The sequence below is a fragment of the Crinia signifera genome, chromosome 6 (genome assembly GCF_055691185.1).
Source record: "Crinia signifera chromosome 6, ASM5569118v1, whole genome shotgun sequence".
In the NCBI taxonomy this organism is placed as follows: Eukaryota; Metazoa; Chordata; class Amphibia; order Anura; family Myobatrachidae; genus Crinia; species Crinia signifera.
Genome location: NC_139222.1, coordinates 235429681 through 235452385, shown reverse-complemented (window position 1 = coordinate 235452385; position 22705 = coordinate 235429681). Strand labels below are relative to the sequence as shown.

At 44.5% G+C, this 22705-nt stretch overlaps 1 protein-coding gene across 2 annotated transcripts in view; it reads left to right on the top strand.

Annotated features, from left to right (window-relative positions):
• The window catches only part of CCDC6 (coiled-coil domain containing 6), a 58424-nt gene extending 48690 nt beyond the window's left edge, over positions 1–9734 (top strand). For both annotated transcript variants that reach the window (XM_083149126.1, XM_083149127.1), the window contains exons 6-9: positions 1601–1757; positions 2529–2629; positions 3769–3893; positions 8205–9734. In XM_083149126.1, the coding sequence (XP_083005252.1) occupies positions 1601–1757; positions 2529–2629; positions 3769–3893; positions 8205–8393 (572 nt within the window). In that variant the 3' untranslated portion in view covers positions 8394–9734. The remainder of the gene's footprint in view (positions 1–1600; positions 1758–2528; positions 2630–3768; positions 3894–8204) is intronic.
• Positions 9735–22705: the final 12971 nt, after the last annotated feature.

The window sequence follows — 22705 nt, the reverse complement described above, 5'->3', positions numbered from 1 at the left end:
TATGCAGTTATAAAACCCACATGGTTTCCCTGCTGTGAATCCTTATCCATTCATGAAGTGGGACATTCACCTTAGCCAGTTGTCCTCCAATGGCTCTCATTGCTTGAAGCATTTTCCCTACTGAGATTTAGGGGAAGAGAAAATAATTGCAGGATGAAGTGAGCTTGGTCACTTAACTTATTCCAGTGGTAGGCAGCATGTAGTTATAGCTATTGGTGGGACTTGTGGTTCTGCCACTGCTTAAGTCTGGCTTGTTTTATTTAATGTTCCCACCTGTCATCTTCACTAATGCATTTCACCTTTCCTGATTACTTCCTCCCACTCGCACCTCCAAAACTTTTTATGTGCTGCTTCCTGTGTCTGCAATTCTCTACCTCTCCCCTAACTTTCTACCTCTCTACAAAACAGGCTCCCAAGTCCAGCTTCTTCACCAAACCCTCTGTTCCACACTCTCTGTCTACCTCGTTGTGTCATACCCTCTTTCCTTATGCTCTTTTCTTTCTCTTATGTATACCACAGGGTTGCCGACCCTCCCGGAATTTCCGGGAGTCTCCCGAAAATCGGGTGCCCCTCCCGGCCCCCCGGAAGGGTGGGCAACCCTCCCGGATTCAGGGGGGCCCCCCGCTATCCCCCGGATCGCGGCATTAAAATGCCGCAATCCTCGGGTCTCAGAGGAGAGGGCAGAGCTAAAATGACACAATCGTGTCATTTTAGCCCCGCCCCCTCCATGGAGATCCCTGAATTCGATGGTTTAGCATCATGGGGGCGGGGCTTAGTGATGACTCTTCTGTTGGTGACCAGATAAAATGTGGGCTGCCCATATTTCTTGCATAACTTTTGCAAATATATATATGTATATATATATATATATATGTATATATATGTATATATATATATATATATATATATATATATATATATATATATATATATATATATATATATATATCTCAGAATATGGAAATTTATGACAGAAGTTTAACGCTCATCAATATCTAATCTGGTTTTATTATCCGTATGCAAGATCTCTCCCTAAATAGATGTGTGGTGAACCTGTGGACAAGGACATACACCGGCATAATCTGCAGTCTGGCCTTTGCCTTTCTTCAGCATTTTCACCATCTAGTCTCTTGTCCAAAATGTCAGTGCTCTGTGTCATTTCATCATGTTTAGGTGCATATCTGAACTTGGAAATGGATGCCGTAACATTGTACAGGCTGAGTATCCCTTATCCAAAATGCTTCGGGTCCACAAGCATTTTGAATAACGGATTATTCTGTATTTTGGAATATTTTTGTATTTCAATGAGGTATCTTGCATTTATGTTGTATAAACATCAAACACACACAAATATATTTTATTTGGGCATGAAACAACAAGGTTTGTGTCCTATCTCAGACACGGAATTTAAATGGCAAGCAATCATTCTTGCACATATTAAGTGCCAGTTACCGATCATGTCCCCAGTAGTGCCAATTACCGATCATGTCCCCAGTAGGTTTTTAGCAAAAAAAAAAAAGTCCATTTTGGAAACTGGTTTTCGGAATATTTTGGATAACGGATACTCAACCTGTAGTTGTATTTATTTTCTGTGTTTTAGACACTGAGAAAATGGCCCAGTATCTGGAGGAGGAACGTCACATGAGGGAAGAGAACTTGCGGCTTCAGAGAAAACTACAGAGAGAAATGGAGAGACGGGAAGCCCTCTGCAGGCAGCTGTCGGAAAGCGAGTCCAGCTTAGAAATGGATGATGAGAGGTGGGATTTTTTTTGTCTGACTTTTTGCACTGGTCTGCGGAGCTGCGATCTCGTTATGAAGCATGGCTTCTGCAGACAGTGATATGATGATCAGCACTGCACAACTGTCCTGGATCTGTAGCGTGGAAGTCAGCTAGATCTCTATTTGCAAACTTGGGCAGTAGCGGAGCATTTGCGCTTAGCATAAGGGGTGTGTAGACTGTAATTGCTGCCAAGGTAAGTGTTACCCATAGATCCAATATCAGATGGAACTATTGCACCTTGGATATGGATAGTATAAATCTGTGGTAATGGATTCAGGACTCTGAATACATATCAGCAAATTTTGCAAAACACAATTTGGCAGCAGATGTGAGTGTGACTTTGAATAAGGCCTTTTGAGGGTTATTCAGTTCATTTTTTTTATTTTTTTGTGGATGCCAAAAGTAATGGGCACTGTCAAAACAATTTCTTTGTTGCTTTGATCAGACGCCCATTACCTCTGAAGTACCCGAAAGCAGAATGCGGCTAACCCCAACTATAGTCTTTAGGTGACTAAACAGTACAATATTGGCACATTGTCTGCTCGGCAGGCTATGAGCAGAAATATCAGCACTTGTTGAGCTTGCACCCAAATAGCACAACAATTGAATTGCTTCTGTCGCACAGCGGAAGGCCTTTATGTATGTTTTTATTTCTAAATATTGTAATGTCTCTAAAAATTGAAATATTCTACTTAACTGAGTACATATTACAGCTCTTAATGAATAATTTTTGGGGCTTTTTTCACAGGTATTTTAATGAGATGTCTGCGCAAGGATTACGACCACGCACTGTGTCCAGCCCAATTCCCTACACCCCATCCCCAAGTTCCAGCCGACCCATTTCCCCCGGTAATTGGTTTTCCAATTTGCATTTTGGTTCTGGAAGATTCTGTAATGATATGATAGATGAGCGGACTTAAGCCCCGTACACACAGGGCGACCTGTCGTTTTGTGCTGAGCGACACACTGCAGCCCAAGTGCTCAGCGCATATCGGGACACCCCCACAGCACACTGCGATGCTGTGTGTTCAGTGTTTGTGCTGAGCGGGGCTTAATAGGCAAGGCCCCGCGATCTGGGGAAAGCCAGTGTACCCAGCTGGTGATAACGATGTGCAGGGACTGCGCGTTGGCATCACTGCAGGGCATACACATGGAGCGTTCCATGCTCCTTTTCTATGCAATCTTTTCAGATCGCTTAGAAAAGGGGCTGAAATCGCCCAGTGTGTATGCCCCTATAGCTTGTGTAGATATTAGTAAGGTCTCTACACTGCCCTGTATCTTGTAACTCATTCATTTACAGACTAAAAATGATTGGACTTGGGCTACATTGGATAAAGTGTGACTGAAGATAGCATTGTAGTATATGGGGATAACCAGTGGAGTCTATCAGAATATATAGTTACATGATGCAAAGTCACATGGTAGCTACTCAATATGGTTGTAGTGGGGACTCGTACAGTAAAATGCAATAAATCAGGGACATTTGGCTATTGATAAGAATTTGATATTAATGAAGTGAGTGATTATACTCAGTTACAGTACGTGTCATGTCGAATCTTCACAGCATAACTGCTCCCTTTCTCTCCATTTGCTTCAGTACACCTACAGGGCTGCTTACTGCCCTGTTCCTACAGTGCTTGGGAATGCACTAGAATTATATTGTCTGGCGCAATCCATAACGCTGTTGCATGTCTGTGTTTATTGAAAGTAAATGTAATGCAAACCACTGACCAGGAGAGGCAGCATTTCTCCGTTACATCATTGTGTTTCCTAGCTGCTGACACTGGTATTGAGAATACAGCAATAAGGTGTTGGGAAGGTGTGCATGGCCTAGTAACAGGCCATGCACACATTTATCAGTATCGATAAATGTTTTACACATTCATTGATGGATGTTACTACTTGGGCTCCCTTCTCTGGACACATCTCCAACTAAACCAAACCGGAAGGTCCTATACTGTATGTGCTAACTCTGTTCTTTGTTCTAGGCTTGTCCTATGCAAGTCATAATGTGGGGTTCACACCACCTACCTCGCTCACTAGAGCTGGAATGTCCTACTTCAACTCTCCAGGTTTACACGTGCAGCACATGGGCTCCACCCACGGAATAACAGTGAGTATATGGTGATCTGACATGTAATACTGAGCTCTTCCAGACACACAGAACAGCAGCTAACCTACAATCGCATATTAAATCCTGTAATAAAGTTGGCACTTTACATTTATGTTATAAAGATTTTGGTGTGTGTGGTGCAGTCCACGTCTTTATTTCTTCCCTACTTTGGCCTGTAAACCATGAATCATCCCTCCAATCACACTGTGATTAGCATGGGACCCATTCATTAAAAGCCATATTTAAATATTGGTTTGAACAGCATATTCGGTGGGTACATTCTGCACCTGTAACATGGGGTGTTCACTCATACGGCACTATTTGTGTATGTGGTTGGTTTAGGGCAGTTGTCTCCAACCTTTTTCGGGGCGGGAGCTACTCGCGACAAAATAAACCGCCCGAAGAGCTACTAAATTAACATTTTAAAAAAAAATCTGCATAATATCCAAAAAAATGCCCTTTACACATTATGCCACACACCGTAATGCCCCTGACACCTTATGCCACACACTGCAATGCCCCAGACACAATATGCCACACACTGCTATGTCCAATATGTCACAAACATACCTCCCAACACAAGGCAGAGGAGAGGAGACATCTGCGCGTGCTGAAGGCACGCGCCCAAAATTAGAGGGTTCACCTACTACCGTGGAACTCCTGCGAGGCTACATCCCCCATTTTTTCCAATATGAGGGCATGGTCAGCTCTCTAAGAGCTGTAGTCACATGGGGTGCGGCCATGGAAAATGGAGGTGTGATACACATATGCCCCCAATAGTACAGTGGCAGATACACATGACCCCAATAGTGCAGTCCGTGATGCCCATTATACCTATGCCGCATACTGTGATGCTCCATTATACATATGCCCCACACCGTGATGCTCCATTATACATATGCCCCACACCTGGATGCTCATTATACATATACCACACACATGATGCCCATTATACATATGCCCATTATACAGTACATATGCCCCACAATGTGACGCTCCATTATGCAAACGTCCCACAGCGTGACGCTCCATTAAACATATGCCACATACATGATGCTCCATTATAAAAATGCCACACATGATGCCCATTATACATATGCCACACATGATGCCGATTATACATATGCCACACACATGATGCCCATTCTACATATGCCCATTCTTCATATGCCCCACAACGTGATGCCCCATTATACATATGCCCCACACATGATGCCCCATTATACATATGCCACACACATGATGCCCATTGTACATATGCCACACACATGATGCCCATTGTACATATGCCCCACACATGATGCCCATTGTACATATGCCCCACACATGATGCCCATTGTACATATGCCCCACACATGATGCCCATTGTACATATGCCCCACACATGATGCCCATTGTACATATGCCCCACACATGATGCCCATTGTACATATGCCCCACACATGATGCCCATTGTACATATGCCCCACACATGATGCCCATTGTACATATGCCCCACACATGATGCCCATTGTACATATGCCCCACACATGATGCCCATTGTACATATGCCCCACACATGATGCCCATTGTACATATGCCCCACACATGATGCCCATTGTACATATGCCCCACATACATATGCCCCACACATGATGCCCATTGTACATATGCCCCACACATGATGCCCATTGTACATATGCCCCACACATGATGCCCATTGTACATATGCCCCACACATGATGCCCATTGTACATATGCCCCACACATGATGCCCATTGTACATATGCCCCACACATGATGCCCATTGTACATATGCCCCACACATGATGCCCATTGTACATATGCCCCACACATGATGCCCATTGTACATATGCCCCACACATGATGCCCATTGTACATATGCCCCACACATGATGCCCATTGTACATATGCCCCACACATGATGCCCATTGTACATATGCCCCACACATGATGCCCATTGTACATATGCCCCACACATGATGCCCATTGTACATATGCCCCACACATGATGCCCATTGTACATATGCCCCACACATGATGCCCATTGTACATATGCCCCACACATGATGCCCATTGTACATATGCCCCACACATGATGCCCATTGTACATATGCCCCACACATGATGCCCATTGTACATATGCCCCACACATGATGCCCATTGTACATATGCCCCACACATGATGCCCATTGTACATATGCCCCACACATGATGCCCATTGTACATATGCCCCACACATGATGCCCATTGTACATATGCCCCACACATGATGCCCATTGTACATATGCCCCACACATGATGCCCATTGTACATATGCCCCACACATGATGCCCATTGTACATATGCCCCACACATGATGCCCATTGTACATATGCCCCACACATGATGCCCATTGTACATATGCCCCACACATGATGCCCATTGTACATATGCCCCACACATGATGCCCATTGTACATATGCCCCACACATGATGCCCATTGTACATATGCCCCACACATGATGCCCATTGTACATATGCCCCACACATGATGCCCATTGTACATATGCCCCACACATGATGCCCATTGTACATATGCCCCACACATGATGCCCATTGTACATATGCCCCACACATGATGCCCATTGTACATATGCCCCACACATGATGCCCATTGTACATATGCCCCACACATGATGCCCATTGTACATATGCCCCACACATGATGCCCATTGTACATATGCCCCACACATGATGCCCATTGTACATATGCCCCACACATGATGCCCATTGTACATATGCCCCACACATGATGCCCATTGTACATATGCCCCACACATGATGCCCATTGTACATATGCCCCACACATGATGCCCATTGTACATATGCCCCACACATGATGCCCATTGTACATATGCCCCACACATGATGCCCATTGTACATATGCCCCACACATGATGCCCATTGTACATATGCCCCACACATGATGCCCATTGTACATATGCCCCACACATGATGCCCATTGTACATATGCCCCACACATGATGCCCATTGTACATATGCCCCACACATGATGCCCATTGTACATATGCCCCACACATGATGCCCATTGTACATATGCCCCACACATGATGCCCATTGTACATATGCCCCACACATGATGCCCATTGTACATATGCCCCACACATGATGCCCATTGTACATATGCCCCACACATGATGCCCATTGTACATATGCCCCACACATGATGCCCATTGTACATATGCCCCACACATGATGCCCATTGTACATATGCCCCACACATGATGCCCATTGTACATATGCCCCACACATGATGCCCATTGTACATATGCCCCACACATGATGCCCATTGTACATATGCCCCACACATGATGCCCATTGTACATATGCCCCACACATGATGCCCATTGTACATATGCCCCACACATGATGCCCATTGTACATATGCCCCACACATGATGCCCATTGTACATATGCCCCACACATGATGCCCATTGTACATATGCCCCACACATGATGCCCATTGTACATATGCCCATTATACAGATGCCCATTGTACATATGCCCCACACATGATGCCCATTGTACATATGCCCCACACATGATGCCCATTGTACATATGCCCATTATACAGATGCCCATTGTACATATGCCACACACATGATGCCCATTGTACATATGCCCCACACATGATGCCCATTGTACATATGCCCCACACATGATGCCCATTGTACATATGCCCCACACATGATGCCCATTGTACATATGCCCCACACATGATGCCCATTGTACATATGCCCCACACATGATGCCCATTGTACATATGCCCCACACATGATGCCCAATGTACATATGCCCCACACATGATGCCCATTGTACATATGTCCCACACATGATGCCCATTGTACATATGCCCCACACATGATGCCCATTGTACATATGCCCCACACATGATGCCCATTGTACATATGCCCCACACATGATGCCCATTGTACATATGCCCCACACATGATGCCCATTATACAGCAGTGAAAGCTGTATGCGGATGGGAGTCACAGGCAAATGCTCTCTGCAGAGTTTAGGGTAACATGTATAACCTTGTGATTTAACTAGGAGAGCAGCTTCTAAGGGTTTGTTTGTATAATGCAGGTAACTGAAGGAACTGATTAAACATTGTTTAACAGATGAAACAAACCTTAGCGGTTGACCGTGACTTGTTTTATTAGATTGAGCTGATTTATGTTTGTGGGTACATCCCACACTCTGGTTGTATATGGTCCTCTATTTATATATAATTCTGTGTTACAGAGACCCTCCCCGCGAAGGAGCAACAGCCCCGACAAGTTTAAGCGTCCCACTCCTCCTCCATCACCGAACACCCAGACTCCAGTGCAGCCTCCGCCCCCTCCGCCTCCGCCAGCACAACCTGCAGTCCAGTCAACCGTGTCTCAGTCCTCCACTTCCCACAATTCAGTGCACCCTCCCCCTCAGCCCTAGTGCATGTCCTCTGCAGGCTCTGCATCTTGAGTTGGACTCATAACATGGAACAGTTTACTCAAAGCCAAAGGCTTACCTGTCATATTCGGATTTGACTTTATTTGCACTGAGGTTACATAGGCTTCACTGTCTAATTGTGTTGTAAATGTTTGTCTCCGAATACAGCCAGTGTTGTGGGTATTACAGCGTTAACGTCCCCACATGATTCCGCCCCCCCACTTCATGTTTACGGAAGCCACGTGTACGTTACTACCCTGGCGGGGGGGGGATTTGCTGCTCTGTAATGAGCGAGACAACCTTACTAAATGCTATATCATGCTGCTCAAATGCTCTTTCTTTTAGGCTTATATAATAAAAGGGATACTTATATATTTTTTCTTTTTTTTTCCGTGGAGTGTGCATATGGGTTCTAGAGCATGATGGGTTGAACTTCATTAGTTTTGCAATAGTATCCCATACATAAATCACTACATAATCTTAAACTCCAGCCGCTGGTGAGTGCACATCGCATACGCCCATCTGCGTTACACAGTAGACACATGCCATGGAAACCAGTGACTTTGTTTTGTCTAATAACAGAGCAGTAATCTGATGTAACAGCATGTTGTATTGCAGAAAACAGCCTATGGACGCAGAATGTTAAATGTAGGAATCATGCGCTAGTAAGGACGCGTTTCGCCTGTCCGGAGGTTGGTCGAAGTTATTCAGTGCCTGTAACTCACGTATATATTTTCTAGCTAGCTATATACATAAAACCCAACATGCGTTCTCTGTCCATTGCGCATAGACCGTAACTGATGCAAAGTCACAAAACCAAATTCTCATCCATTAATGACATGGTAGTGAAATGTGGAAATCCTTGTTTGTGGAATGTATTGTAAATGGATCTTAAGATTTAATTGTATCCGTTTTAGGTAAATCTAGTTAGTGCTCCGCAAATCTATTTCTATGACTTACAGTATTTAGACATTTTTTTTTTTAGAAAGTGTATATATTTGGCTGCACAAGCTATGTAAAATATACACTCACTTTTTTTTTTGTTTTTTTAATTTTTTTTTAATTTTGCAAAGTATTTTATGAATCCACATTAAAATCAAACTGAACATACCCATGTGATTTACATATACAATTTTAGCAATTCGATGGCAGCACAGATCATTTTTTTGTATTGCTTACTAGAAGCAGGACAGATGACCGAGAGAAGTAGCACAGCTTTGGCACTAATGATTGCTTGATTAGAATTCTGTAAACCGGTACAATGTATAAAGAAATTATTTTTGAGTATTTCTTTTCTTTTTTTTTTTCATTTAGCACAAATAAAATGTTTGGTTTCACTTTGCAGTGGAACGGCGTGTGTGTTCTTGTTTCCTCCCCTTCTAGTGGCTGCTGGAATGCTGTTGCGTATTGTCCCGATGTCCACAATGCTCTCCATAACGATGCAACTGTGTCAAATATTTATTCCCCGGATGATAGGTCGACGTGCATTAGGCGGGAATGTAAAAGGTCGACACTTTATAAGTTGAAAACACGTGTTTTTTTCTTCAATATCTGCTTTATTTGCTATCCATGTGAACGTCTATTGGAAATACTATCCTGAAGCATACCGAGCAAGGGTGCAAGTTTTTACGGTATGCGGTCATCAGGTGTCGACATGGCTTAGGTCAGCACCTGAAATATGTCAACATGGTTGGAATATTGACACAAGCATTAGGTCAGCAGTGTCTTGGTCGACAGTCAAAAGGTTGACAATGGTGTTTTTCACCTTATTTTTTTGAGCTGACGTGTCGACAGGCGGTATTTCATGTCCTAATATCCACTAGGGCGTGGAGGGAGAATAGAATAGTGCACCGCGCCCAACACCAATATGGTGTCCATATCGACAATCAGGACAAAATAAAAGTGAAACCACTTTATCGACATAGACACCATCAACCTAATGCTTGTGCCGGAATTGAGGTGTCTGCCTAATCCATGTCGACCTTATGTGGTCGAATTAATGCATTTCGATGACTGCGGTCACATAAGAGGAAAGATCCTACTTTTAGGTGAATAACAAAAGACAAGTGTCTACCATTTACATGTCCACCTTTTGCACCTGTCTAGATAATGTATGTCGACCATATAGGGCGGTATTCAATGTGGGGGGTGATGGGGCTTTGTACGGCGAGGATGGCTTTTTTTTTGTGAGGAAAAGCCATCCTCGCCGTCCGGCTGCTCGCCGTATTCTAAGTTCCAGTGAAATCCGGCGAGGATTTGCTATTTTGACTCGCCTCAGGGAGCAGGCAAGGTGGAAACAGCAAGTGAGGGTGGGGTCATTGAACACTCTGATGGCGAGCTATCGGCACTGCTCGCCGCCAGCCACTTGCCCCCCGCATTGATTATACCCCATAGTGTTGACCTAATGCCTGAGGACCTATAATATTATCTATTTATCCACATTCCAATTGTTTGGCATTTAGGGGGAAGGCATCCATGGACTCTGTTACATACAGCTACTAAGAAGCAATAACAGTATAGCAAGGCTCTTAATCATTTGTATCTTTTTATATAATGATTTGGACAATTGGGTCTGGACATTTGCACGTTGTGCTATAGGGTCACAATATGTAGGCCATGGATGTGCAGTATGAGTGATTTATCTTATGTACTAATTGTAGTGTTAGGGTTTATAGAAGCCAAAAGTCAGGCGCCTCCAATAATAGCAGACGCTGATGAATCTAACCATCAACTGCAAGGCTTGTGGACATTTCCCATGATAAAGTAGGGTGTAATAAACCACATATATGACAGAATTTTGCATGTCTGAACATGAAGATTTTTGGGAAAATTACTTTGGGCTAGATGTACTAAGCATGAAACGTGATGGTGGTTTATCACTTTCCACTTCATCACTTTTCAAAGCTTAATACATCTCGCCCTTTATGTGGAGGCATCTCAAGGTTGTTAAAGAGGCACAGGGACCATATAAGAGAATGGGGAGTGATGCACTGCATAGTTAATGTCTATGATTTTTCCTCCCCATACAAACTGGCTAGGTGAGCTGGGAGATGTATCTGTGAGAAGTGAGTGAACCGGCTAGGTGACCTGGGAGATGTATCCGTGAGAAGTGAGTGCACCTGTGCCCCGTGTAGGTGACCTGGGAGATGTATCCGTGAGAAGTGAGTGCACCTGTGCCCCGGCTAGGTGACCTGGGAGATGTATCCGTGAGAAGTGAGTGCACCTGTGCCCCGGCTAGGTGACCTGGGAGATGAATCCGTGAGAAGTGAGTGCACCTGTGCCCCGTGTAGGTGACCTGGGAGATGTTTCCGTGAGAAGTGAGTGCACCTGTGCCCCGGCTAGGTGACCAGGAAGATGTGTCCGTGAGAAGTGAGTGCACCTGTGCCCCGGCTAGGTGACCTGGGAGATGTGTCCGTGAGAAGTGAGTGCACCTGTGCCCCGGCTAGGTGACCTGGGCGATGTATCCGTGAGAAGTGAGTGCACCTGTGCCCCGGCTAGGTGACCTGGGCGATGTATCCGTGAGAAGTGAGTGCACCTGTGCCCCGTGTAGGTGACCTGGGCGATGTATCTGTGAGTAGTGAGTGCACCTGTGCAATTTCCTAGGAATTGGAAACTTGAACTGTTTACCGTCCGTTATGCTTTAGTCTTCTGGTTCTTGTTTACATGGTAGCATCACTCAGTTGCTTTTTAGAAATAGGCCTGAATACTTTGGAGCGGGTGGGTGCTCTGGTACTGCACATAACACAAAGTACCAATTTGGGCTCCCACAATGGGTAAAGCTACAGAGTGTCCAGTGATCTGGAGTGCCTGTGCCTTGGATTCATATATGATGCAGCCATTTGTTATCGTGAGTGGTTATCATTCACATGGTGAGATCAATATTCAATAGCTGACATTCCAGACTCTGCAGTTTCTGAGAAACTAACCCCCCCCCCCACCTGGCACTGAATAATCATTCCATGGCCAAAGTCATTTAGATTCCATTTCTGCTCCATTCTGGTGCTGCGTTTTGCAGATAATCATAAAGATCTTAAAAAATAACTACTATTGTAGTTGCGCAACCCCCTGCCTCATTCTTCCTCTTCATAGGCAGCATTATTTGTTCCTTCTGTTACAATTCGGGTTGTGTCTTGTATCATACTGAGTGGAACTACACATATCTAGTAGTCATTAATCCAGAACTTTGGATACTAGAGGTTTGGAATTACCTGGCCTGCTGCTGTGGTGTTCTCATTATTACCTCTACAGTTGCCATATTCCATTGCACATTCTGATTAGGTGCAATGTCCATGGCCTGGTAAAAACTGAATGCATTAATAGATCTATGCTGTACTTTAGTTTCCCTCTGCAGTAATTATATTGTACCTCTCCAAAGTGCCGTGCCAACTGAGGCTGCAGGGCAGCAGAAATCACAGGTAAAACTGTGAAATATTTGAGATGAGAAACTAAGGGCCGCTTGGATTGGTTTCCTTAAGTCACAGTAGAACGGCTACGTCTAATGCATGGGTCTTCAACCTATGGCCCTCCGGATGTTGCGAAACTACATGTTCCAACATGCATTGCCACATTTTTTTCCTATAAGAGCATGCCAAAACTGTCAGGACTTGCTGGGAAATGTAGTTCCACAACATCTGGAGGGCCATAGGTTGAAGAAATGTGTTCTAATGGCTAGTATCTGAATGATTGATCGATAGATAATATATGGTTAACAATTTCAAAAGGTCACCATGACATAGGTGGACACTTGTGGTTTTGTACTGATAGTGGTCCTATAACATGAAATGTACCAGATTTGGCCCAAAAAAACATGTAGACTATTGTCATGTTGATCCTGTACACCTTAAGCACGTCAACCATTTGGTGTTGATTTAAAGACTAGACTATAATACAGGTATACCACATATAATCCGGCACCTGTGATACCAACACTGTGTCTTATTTGTTTCACCAGATTATCAGTGGTATCCCCTGAGCGAATCTGGTCTCCCACCCCCACAGAGTGACTTTTCCCCCATTTCACCTGCCACTGTCTGCCTACTAAATGCTGTGCATCTCCCTCGCCCACAGCACGATTACCTCCCACTGCTCCTCTAAACTCTCCCGCAGCCCAAGTTCCCCCAGCACCTGATATGCTAGAATTAAAAGAGGTTTTGGACCCTCAGGTGCCGGAAAACGGGGCTGTACCTCTACTTTCAATCCTTTGATCCACACCGCTAATGGCTTTGGGCTGTGCCAATCAAAGAAAGCATAACAATTTTACTTTTAATAAATTGGCCTTTTTTGTGGCGCATACTGTAGTGTATTTAAAGCTGGGTATACACTGGTATATTCACTGGTGTTTTGCGGGTACCATTTAATGAAGCTGTCAGTTGAGGACCTGTGAGGTGTCTATTTCTCAAACTAGAGACTCTAATGTACTTGTCTTGCTCAGTTGTGCATCGGGGCCTCCTCTGGGTAGAGCCCATTTGTGCTGTTCTCTGAAGGGTGTAGTACACACCGTTGTAGGAAATGTTCAGTTTATTGGCAATTTCTCACATGGAATAGCCTTCATTTCTAATGCTGTGTACACATGCGGGCGGTTATAGCAAATATCGCTGGAAATATGAGCGACCATATTGCCAGTGATTGGAGTGTGCACCAGCGATAAATCGCCGGGTGCGCGCTCCCGTTTTCAGCCCCTGAATGGTTGCTGGTCGGAGGAGCATGCTTCTCCGACCAGCGACTTCCACTGCCTCTTCTCCCGGCAGTGTGACATTTTCAGCTGCGACCATCTCTGGTCGCGGATGAAAACGGAACACTGAGCAATATGATTGCTGAGCAATATATTGCCAGAAATCATATTGCCCCGTGTGTACGCACCTTAAGAACAAGAATAGATTGTCAAGTTTCATATGAAAGTTCTATTTCTCTGGCCATTTTGAGAGTATAATCAAACCCGCAAATGTGATTCTCCAGATACTCATCTAGCTCAAATCTCTACTGAGCAAACCCGTTTTCAGCTGTGCTATAAATATTTGCGCAAGTGTTTTCTGGTAATCACAATGTACCATTACACTGGAGTGACGGTTGCTGGAAATGGGCCTCTATACACCTATGTAGATATACAGTACCTTCCAAAACCAGATATTTGCAGCTAGTATAGTCATTTAATTTAATCCTCATTGAAAAAACTGTGCTTTTCTTTCAAAAATAAGGAAATATCTAAGTGACCCCAAACTTTTCAACATAAGTTTTGGGTACTTATGTAATATCTGGGCTCCCGTTTTTCTTATGAGACCGCGTCCCCTTGCAGGGCTCGCTGCGCTCGCCACGCTTCGGGCACGGTGGCTCGCTGCGCTCGCCACACTATATAAAATCATTTCCATGCATAGTTGGATAGTAGGGGTATGAAAAAATGGGGTGCATTTAACATGGGAGCCCAGATAATACATAAGTACCAAGTTTTGTTTTGTATATTGGGAAAAGTTTAGTCTGTGCTCTTAGCTGCCTATATTCTTTCCAAAACCAAAGGAGACCACCTAGTCTTCCTGCCATGAACAATGTGTGGGGAAGAATGTTTTGAAATGGGAATAAGGGCGCTTCTATAATGGAACAAAAAGGAAAAAGAGGCTAATACACCCCTGTAACTTCCAATGTATCCTGATGTAATTTTCCTTTGTACTTTTCTTGTTGAGGAATATGAAATGACAAAAGAAAAAGGGCCGTTCCCCTTGTGTAATCCTGTTTCGGAGTATCAATCACTCTATCGATATAATGTAGACAATCCTATGGTGTTATTCAATTTAATTCAATCGGGGTACCTCCCCCTTACAGTAACACTCACCAAATCAGCAGATCAAATCGCATATCAAATGATACTCCCAAGGTCATCAAACTGCAATCAGATGATAAGAGACGGGGTGCTCCCCCTAAACCATATACTCACAGAGTAGTGGATTTCAGGGCGCATAGAACAGGTTCTTTCTCCCGTCCGTTTCCTCTCCCAAACAAAGTGGATTAAATGAATTCTGGATCCTTGTATGTATAAACAAGTATCCTTTATTGTAAAATACACAATTAAAATCAACTGGAAAAAATGGGGCTACTGAGCTGTATGGAGCCGGTTAGGGCTGGACGGAATGATGTTGAAGTTTTGTGGAACAAGTTTTACCGGGGCCCCTGTTCCTTGTCCACTTCTAGTCCACGTCCTTTCAGCTCCAACAGCTGTTTGCCTCCACAGGTATGTGCAAAGGGAACTCCACCGACGCTTTTCGAACCTTAGTGGTTCTTTTTCAAGGTGTCTCATTATAGAAGCGCCCTTTTCAACATAAGTGTATATTTCCAGATCAATTGATCTGCAGATATATCTACAGACTGATCGGACAATGTGTTCTCCATACACAATGCTCGATCTGTCGGGACTGACATCACAACTGGGCGGGTGCATTTGAATGCGTCCGCCCATTGAGCTATTGGTCACCGGTGACTCCGGCAGCGGGTGTATGCAGGGGCGAATTTAGGGGCCAGGCCGCCCCTAGGCACAACATTTTTTGCCCCCCCCCTATTTTAATGCAGGGTTGCTGACTTTTTCTGTCCGAGAGGAGACTTCCAGCTGCAGTTCGGGGGCGGGGCTTGAGCTATACATCATTAAGCCCCGCCCCCAGGATGGTAAAAACCCCAATTCACAGATCTACGTGGAGGGCGCGGGGCTAAAATGACACGATTTTAGCTCCGCCCCCTCCTCTGAGACCCGCGGATTGATGGATTTCAATCCAAAGGTATGGGGAAGACGCCGCAATCGGGGGGTGGCGTGGGGGTCCCCCAGAATCCGGGAGGGTTGCCCACCTTTCCGGGGGGCCGGGAGGAGGACCAGATTTTCGGGATCCTCCCGGTAATTCCGGGAGGGTCGGCAACCCTGTTTTAATGTAATCATAAATGTATATATATTTTGTTATTTATATATTTCATAAAAATTTAACTGTAGCCCACCTTCATATTTTTTTAAGCACTCTGGACTGCTCACTGTACGGAGGACCCGGAGGGAGGCACTTATTAGTACAGTGATTAGCATCAGTCTCTCTCCGGCTCACACACTGTGACTGACTGAGCGCAGGAAGGATCTGCGCGCCAATCAGCTCAGCTGCTGGATACACAGCAGCCAATAGACTGTGTGTGTGGAGTAGCCAATGGGCGGGAGCCGGCAGCAATGAGCCATTTTCGGACACGCAGGGGGACCGTCGGATCCAGCCACTAAGCGGTGATGTAATGCATGGCAGAGTGGTGGGCAGTGGCGGGTGATGAGCGGCGCTGCCGCCGACATAGGATAATTTGCGACGGCGGCGCTCGTCACTCGCCACTGCCCACCCGCTGTGCCATTTAACAGAATGTCAGCCTGCCTGCCGCCCTTAATTAGTGCCGCCCTGAGGCCGGTGCCTCACGGGCCTAGGCACAAATCCGGCCCTGGGTGTATGGTTGGTCAGCGGATCGCCCATAGACACAGAACAATGCGCCATTATATCTTAAGGTATATCTGAACTATGCCATTCACAGATATATCGCCAGTTAAATGTGTACAAGCGATATATATCGACGCACCAACGGCTTCTGTGTGTACACACCTTAAGTATATAGCTCATCTTGAATATAAAGTCCAGATTCAGCCCTGTTAGCAAGGCTGCAATATTTGCAAATGGACAAAACCGTGCTGCACCACAGGTGGGGCTGATGTAATGTGCAGAGAGAGTAAGATTTGGGTGAGTTATTTTGTTTCTCTGCAGGGTAAAAAATGGCTGATTTATTGTTATTATGCAGTTTAGATTTATATGGGGGGGGGGGGGGTGGTGTTCAAAATTAAATCTCTGCACATGTTACATCTGCCCCACCTGCAGTGCACATGGTTTGTGCATTTGGAAAAAAAAGTGCTTCGCGATCATGTCTGAATAAGGCCCTATATTAGCCTATTTTGACAAGTTACAAGTTTTTGGTAGTTGTTGAATTTTGACGAAATAGATCTGACATCATTTAATGTTCAAGAGGATTATGTCAAATTTATATAACAAAAATAGAAAGGATTGAAAAGGATTGCACTGCCCCGAAAAATAATCAAGCAGCAGCAGTAACTGTGGTGATACCAGTTTGCAGGGGGTTTCTTTTCACTCTTTTTTTTTTTCTCCCCTCTTTTCCCTTTCTTTACTCTTCTTCCTTACCTCCCTTTTCCTGTGAAAAAAAAAAAGTAGACATTTATACTGTGACCACTAGATGGTGCTCACCTAGCTAGTACAGATTAACAGCCCTGACTGACCACAGTATAAGGTGTACAAATAACATTGTCTAGGTTTCAACAATAACAGATATTTTGCAAGTTCTTTGAGTGAATCAGGATCCATTTTTTTGTCCTGAAAGAATTTCTTTTTTGTTATATAAATTTGACATAATCCTTTTGCATACCAGCAAAATGATTGAACTAAGCATGTAAGTATTGTCTCAGTGTTGTGTGTACCTGTATATGTGTATTATGTTTAGGGACCATTGTCCCAAATTTTTTTTTTAATTATTACTAATTAAATGCTAAATGTGCCCATACTCTGAGCTGATTTTGGCCAAATCGGGCCATCAAATCGGGTCAGTTTGTTGTCCCATCAGGTCCAATGAGCGGTCCCGTGCGCATCGGACCGGAGACGGTGGTCAGACCTGCTGGCCGTCCTCCCACCCGACCTGGGACCTCCTTCCCGACAGCGAGCCGAGCAGGGATGCATGCGATCCATCACAACAAATTGTGATGGATTGCATACGTCCCTGCCTCCCGAGGAGGTCCTGGGCGGCTCGCGGGGTATTGGGTGGACGTAAATTGTTGTGAGACATCGCAGCAGTGTATGGGCACCTTTAAGTCTATTTTTAAGCATGCCCCCAAACAAAAGAGGGCTTTCACTTTCTCCTTTGTTTACATCAAATTGAGCTTCTGGGGAGCACCTCCACACACTTGATTAGTGCTGAGGCACATCTACAATTTATCATGGAAAATTTTGTATCATTATTACTGTATTTAGTGGAGCTTGTGCACAGGTACCTCTCCCCATGTTTACTATTACTTAATGTTCTTTAGTTATTATAACTTTATAGTTGAGAAGAAGAATCGGTACTTGTTTCCTAGCACGGCCACAACGATCATGATCGTGAGTAAAAATCGGGGGCATCGCGGCCATCACATGCACTAAAAAATCGGGTGCGATTGTACCGACGATGCCCGCGATTTCCCCATAGGGAACAATGTTAAATGCCTCAATTTACCCGCGATGCCCCCGATTTCCCATAGGAAACAATGTTAAATGGCTCAATTTACCCAAATCATCATAGGGAACAATGGTAAATGGGCCAGAAACCCCCCAAAACACCCCTGAACAGTGAAATGTCCCCCCAAAAGTAGTTTACGCCACCCCACGATCAACGCGAACCCGAAGCGTGGCGAGCGCAGCGGTACGCGTCCTCCGACCTTTTCATACCCCCACTATCCACGTCGGCGTGGAGTTGAGAATAGAATAGTGTGGCGAGCCACCAAGCCCGAAGCGTGGCGAGCGCAGCGAGCCCCGTGAGGGGACGCGGATAACCTGTGAAGGCCGCGAAGGGACGCGTTTACCTGTGAAGGTATCCGCGTCCCCTCGCGGGGCTCACTGCGCTCGCCACGCTTCGGGCTCGGTGGCTCGCTGCGCTCGCCACACTATTCTATTCTCAACTCCATGCCGACGTGGATAGTGGGGGAATGAAAAGGTCGGAGGACGCGTACCGCCGCCCCTCGCTGGCTCGCTGCGCTCGCCACGCTTCGGGTTTGCGTTGATCGTGGGGTGGCGTAAACTACTTTTGTGGGGACATTTCACTGTTATGGGGTGTTTTTTGGGGGTTTCTGGCCCATTTACCATTGTTCCCTATGATGATTTGGTGAAATTGAGGCATTTAACATTGTTTCCTATAGGAAATCGGGGGCATCGCGGCTAAATTGAGGCATTTAACATTGTTTCCTATGGGAAATCGGGGGCATCGCGTCTGGACCATTTAAGCCTTTTTTAGCCGCATACGACGCGACCGACGCGATTTTGACTTTTTTCAATGCATTTCAATGGGAAAATCGGGGGCATCGCGTCGGTCGCGTCGCAGACCACTAAAAATGACACCCGATGCCCGCGATTGTGGCCTTGCTAGGAAACAAGTACCGAAGAATCAACAACCATCGCTTCCCAACCCTCCTTGCACCTCTATTGCTGTGCTGTTAGCCCAGGTGGCTGCTTTATATTTACACTGTCATTTAGATTTCCGTTTGAATCGAACTCTCTGTGCACATGTCACTAGAGATGGCCATCGTTACTTTGCCATTGATGGGGAAAGTACAGTCACTCATCAATAGCTGTGTACGTTGCAATGGATGACCATCGATGATTTTACCTTTTGATGGTCATCCATTTTCTTAAACTGAGTGGCCGGTGGGCCAATCAGAACCTGGAGGTGGGGCAATCTGCAAAAATTGCCACCTTGCTAACAGGTCTGAATTAGGCTGTAGAACCCTGTTCCATGTCTGTAAATCCCTCCCATTATACAATAAGGCATATACATTATGACTAGGAAGGCCAATCCTGGGATTGTTGGGATTCTGGGATTTTAGCCTAAAATCGTTGGGATTTGAATCCCTGGATTGAAGCTTCCAAACACGGGATTCCGGGATTATTACCCCTATGCAAATTTTTTTTTTTATAAAGCCAAGCAACATTGCATGAGGAACTGTCAGCATGGGTTGTGGTCATTAGGTCGACAGTCAAATAAGATGACACAAGCATTAGGTTGACATGGAAAGGTTTGACTTGAGAAAAGGGTGAAAGTTTTTCAAGTTTATTTAAAAAAAAACAAAGGTGGTTTTCATACTTTACTATCCAAGTGGACATAGAGTGAGAATATAATGGTGTGCTGAGCGTAGCGTGGGGAGCAAAGCGGTTCACTTGTAGGGTGTCCCTGTCTCGACGTAGACACCAAAAAACAACATGGAAAACTCATCGACCTTATGCTTGTGTTGACCTAATGACCATGTCAACCTAGTAACTGTTGACCTAACGTCTTTCGACCCATACCCGTCTGCATCCCCCATATTTCCAGTGCCAGACCATAAGGACACCACACACAGATCCAGCATCCCGGGTCATGGGACGCATGGTGGCTTTGTGCATACATATTTGGGACAGTACAATGGTGTAATGGTTAGCATTACTGCCTCACAGCACTGAGGTCATGGGTTTGATCCCCACCATGGCCCTAACTTTGCGTAGTTTGTATATTCTCCCCGTGCCTGTGTGGGTTTCCTCCGGGTACTCCGGTTTCCTCCCACAATCCAAAAATATACTGGTAGGCTAATTGGTTCTCAATAGAATAACCCTAGAATGTCTGTGTGTGTGCGTGTATATGTGGTAGGGAATATAGATTGTAAGCTCCACTGGGGCAGGGACTGATGTGAATGTTCAAATATTCAGACCCTTTCTGCATTGTTCACTTACTCTATTGACCAATTATCAAATCAACAAAAGTAAACAGAATGTTAATGTTATTAGTTTCAATTAATTAAATTAAAAAATCTTATTATATACTTATTTTTATTGTATTATTTTTATGTAAGATTATTCATGGGTTTTATAAGGTTAGTGTCAGAGAAGGTCTGATGTGTGCTTAGAATTGTGTGTAGTTTGCATGCCAAGAACTGAAGCTCACTACAGACATTGCTCACGGCAGGGTGTAAAGCTGCTCTGTAACCATAGCAACTGATAGACAGTGAACTTTCATCTGTTTAGTGCAAGCCATATGATAACACAAACGCTGATTACTGATTGGATGGCTTTGGTTTATGGTTGCCTTAAGATATACATAAACCACAGAACTGAGAGTAATGGTGGCATCTGATCACCACCACCTTACAGTTAGTTTTTATGGGTTCCAGATAATTAGTTGACATGCATTAGGTCCCCCTTAATATCTCCTGTACTTCTATTAGGTCAACAGGTACAAAATGTCAACATGGTCAATATGTCGACATGTAAAATGTTGACAATGCTTTAATTCAACAAGTTCAAAATGTTAACACATACAGCACACTATTTAAGATTGGGGATAGTAACCTGTGCCAAGTGCAGTGGTAGTGGAACGAGGCACATTGCCCGAAGCATGGCGCACATAATGCCCCCTTGAGGTTACACATTTCCACTAATTTGGCTAACATATAAAACTACATAAAAAAAACCTTGAGTCAACATTTTTGGTGTCAACCATTTCCATGTTGTCGTTTTGCTTGGTTTGACCTGTGGTACCTGTCATCCTTTTGTGGTGTCTACCCTTTTCATATGGAGTTGACCTATGTCTGGTTGACCCAGTGATCCACAACCAAATTTCAGCACCTTGTGGATTTCACAAGGCAGCTTAAACCCTCCAGATGCCTGCAGGAATCCGCTACGTGTGTGCACAGTGAACTTGCTTTTCAAAAGCTTAGAAAGTATAAGTATAAAGCACTTGAGCCTCCCAGCATTCCTTGAGCCTCCCTCACCACTATTGCACATGGTATTCATCACTGTCATATTGATGCTTGCCTTGCATTTGTACTTCCCTAATTAATGTTTAGAGTCTTCTTATTTATTGAGTATCAAAATAATAATTTTAAAGAACAGTTTTGCAAGAGGCGCCATTATAATATTATCATTAGTTACATTTCTGCTATTTTTTTACTTAGTCATCTCTTTTGTGCTAAATACATTGAAACTCGTGGGACAGTAATATTTTCCCTATTGTGTCCTCCAAAAGCTGTTCCTCGCCATTTCTATGTCATCTGTGCATGCCTCCCAACATTTATTATTGGGGCATAGTGTGTCTTTGCCTGTACAGTAAAAAGGTCAAATGTTGACACACTGAAACCATCATCATCATGCATTAGGTCGACACAGACAAACGGTCTTCAACATGATAAAAGTTGACATGAGTTTTCACGTTTTTTTTAAAGGACTTGTTCATAGTTTACCATCCCAGTGGACATACTGTAGAAGGGGAATTTAATAGTGTGCCGAGCTCAGCATGGCCAGGGAACACTGCATACTTATACAATGTCTATGTCAACATTTGCTGACACAGACTCAAATGTTGACCTATTCATGTAGACCCTTTGCTTGTGTCAATCTTTTGTCTATATTGAACTAATGCCTGTTTACTTTTTTTGGTATGTCGACCTGACTCAACCTTTTTGCTGCCGACCCATACTCCCTGTACCAGCAATTCTGACACACTGCCCCATCCTGGTCCGTTCCTTTGGAAACATCATTTGC